The sequence below is a fragment of the Anopheles marshallii genome, chromosome 2 (genome assembly GCF_943734725.1).
Source record: "Anopheles marshallii chromosome 2, idAnoMarsDA_429_01, whole genome shotgun sequence".
In the NCBI taxonomy this organism is placed as follows: Eukaryota; Metazoa; Arthropoda; class Insecta; order Diptera; family Culicidae; genus Anopheles; species Anopheles marshallii.
This window is the reverse complement of record NC_071326.1, coordinates 30,206,080-30,207,378: the sequence shown is the minus strand read 5'-3', so window position 1 is coordinate 30,207,378 and position 1,299 is coordinate 30,206,080. Positions and strand designations below refer to the sequence as shown.

Genomic DNA, 1,299 nt, shown 5'->3' with positions numbered 1-1,299 from the left:
GCAACCCCTGTTCATATCTTAAACCTAGTGCAGAAAGATCAGGACCGCAACACTCACAACACACATACATATATCCTATAAGGCGTGTCGGGTTGATCGGTTTTAGCTTGCTAGGTAGCTAGAAAATACCTCGGCAACATCTCTGTTGCATACCGAGCGTCGCTCAATTTGCGGCTAAAGCTACACGTTTGAAGGCAGGAAAAGCGCACGATTTCGTTTGCGTACAGCAAACGACTCAAAATGGGAAACGTGCTTCAAATCGTCAAATCTTCCCAATCCTCCTTCTCCCGCTCGGACAGCTCGATCCGGAACGTAACGACGGCATGCTTGAGCAGATCGTGACACATCGGGGTAAGCGGATTGTGCCGCAGATCGACCACCTCGAGCGATTCGGACGTGATTATTTCGTCCCGATCGATGTCGATGATGGCGTTGTTGTTGGCTTTCAGTTCGCGCAGCTTCGGCATTTTGAAAACTACGGCGGGCAGTGTGATGAAGGAGTTGTGCGAAATGTCCAACAATTCCAGCGAGTGTAGATCGGCCAGCTCGTCCGGTAGTCGGGCCATCTGGTTGTGGGACAAGTTGAGATCTGCGAATCAAATGAATTTTAGTACGATCTATGGTGTTGTTTACTTGTTGGGTTGCTTACCTGTGATGAAGCTGAACTTTACAGCAAATTTGGGAGATATCTTCGTAATCACATTGCTGCTCAAATCACACGTCTTCAGCTCGGTGTGTCTCATCAGATGGTACACTGCATCGGGCACCTGGATCAGTTCGCATTCCGAAAGATCTGCAAAGGCCAATGAAGTACGATCGTTAGAAGTGATGCTGTTATTTAAATAACTTTCATTTCAGCTTATAAAGATACGGTCGTAAGTATGAATCATACTTAAATTCTTTGTTTCTAATGCCTCTTCGCACCGGGTTACAACTTTTGCCACGAACGATGCCATTGCGTTTGTTACTCCACCTTCCTAAATATATCACTATACGGTTCAAACTTTACGAAAAACCACCCAGCCGTTCCGAACACAGTAGAAACGGAAAGTGTTACTAAATATAGCACTGACTTCAACACCCACCAGAACGATCAGGCGAGAATAGGACTTGAATCGTTAACTTAAAATGATGCAATTCATGAACCAGTACCAGTACCACCGAGAGCCATAAAATGGCGTTAAAGCATGTTTACATAAAAATACTATTTTTTTTATTCTAATTTGCACACTTTTAGCCTTAAAACTAATCTAAAAATAAATGCTTAAAATAGGTGCGCTAGAAAATTTCTTTCCGCCA

General features: G+C 44.0%; 1 protein-coding gene across 1 annotated transcript; it reads right to left on the bottom strand.

Moving 5' to 3' along the window:
- Positions 1–254: 254 nt before the first annotated feature.
- On the bottom strand, positions 255–956 carry LOC128719602 (leucine-rich repeat-containing protein 20-like). Its single transcript, XM_053813229.1, has 3 exons — positions 893–956; positions 650–793; positions 255–589 (listed from the first exon to the last, which is right to left on the bottom strand). Exons 1-3 carry the CDS (start codon positions 954–956, stop codon positions 255–257), a joined length of 543 nt encoding a protein of 180 aa, XP_053669204.1.
- Between the last annotated feature and the right edge of the window lie 343 nt (positions 957–1,299).

Coding starts and splice junctions, on each gene's coding strand:
- LOC128719602 (XM_053813229.1), bottom strand. CDS start 956: ATGGCATCGTTCGTGGCAAAAGTTGTAACCCGGTGCGAAGAGGCATTA. Junction 794..892: donor ATTAGAAACAAAGAATTTAA/GTATGATTCATA, acceptor TGGCCTTTGCAG/ATCTTTCGGAATGCGAACTG. Junction 590..649: donor AAAGTTCAGCTTCATCACAG/GTAAGCAACCCA, acceptor TTTGATTCGCAG/ATCTCAACTTGTCCCACAAC.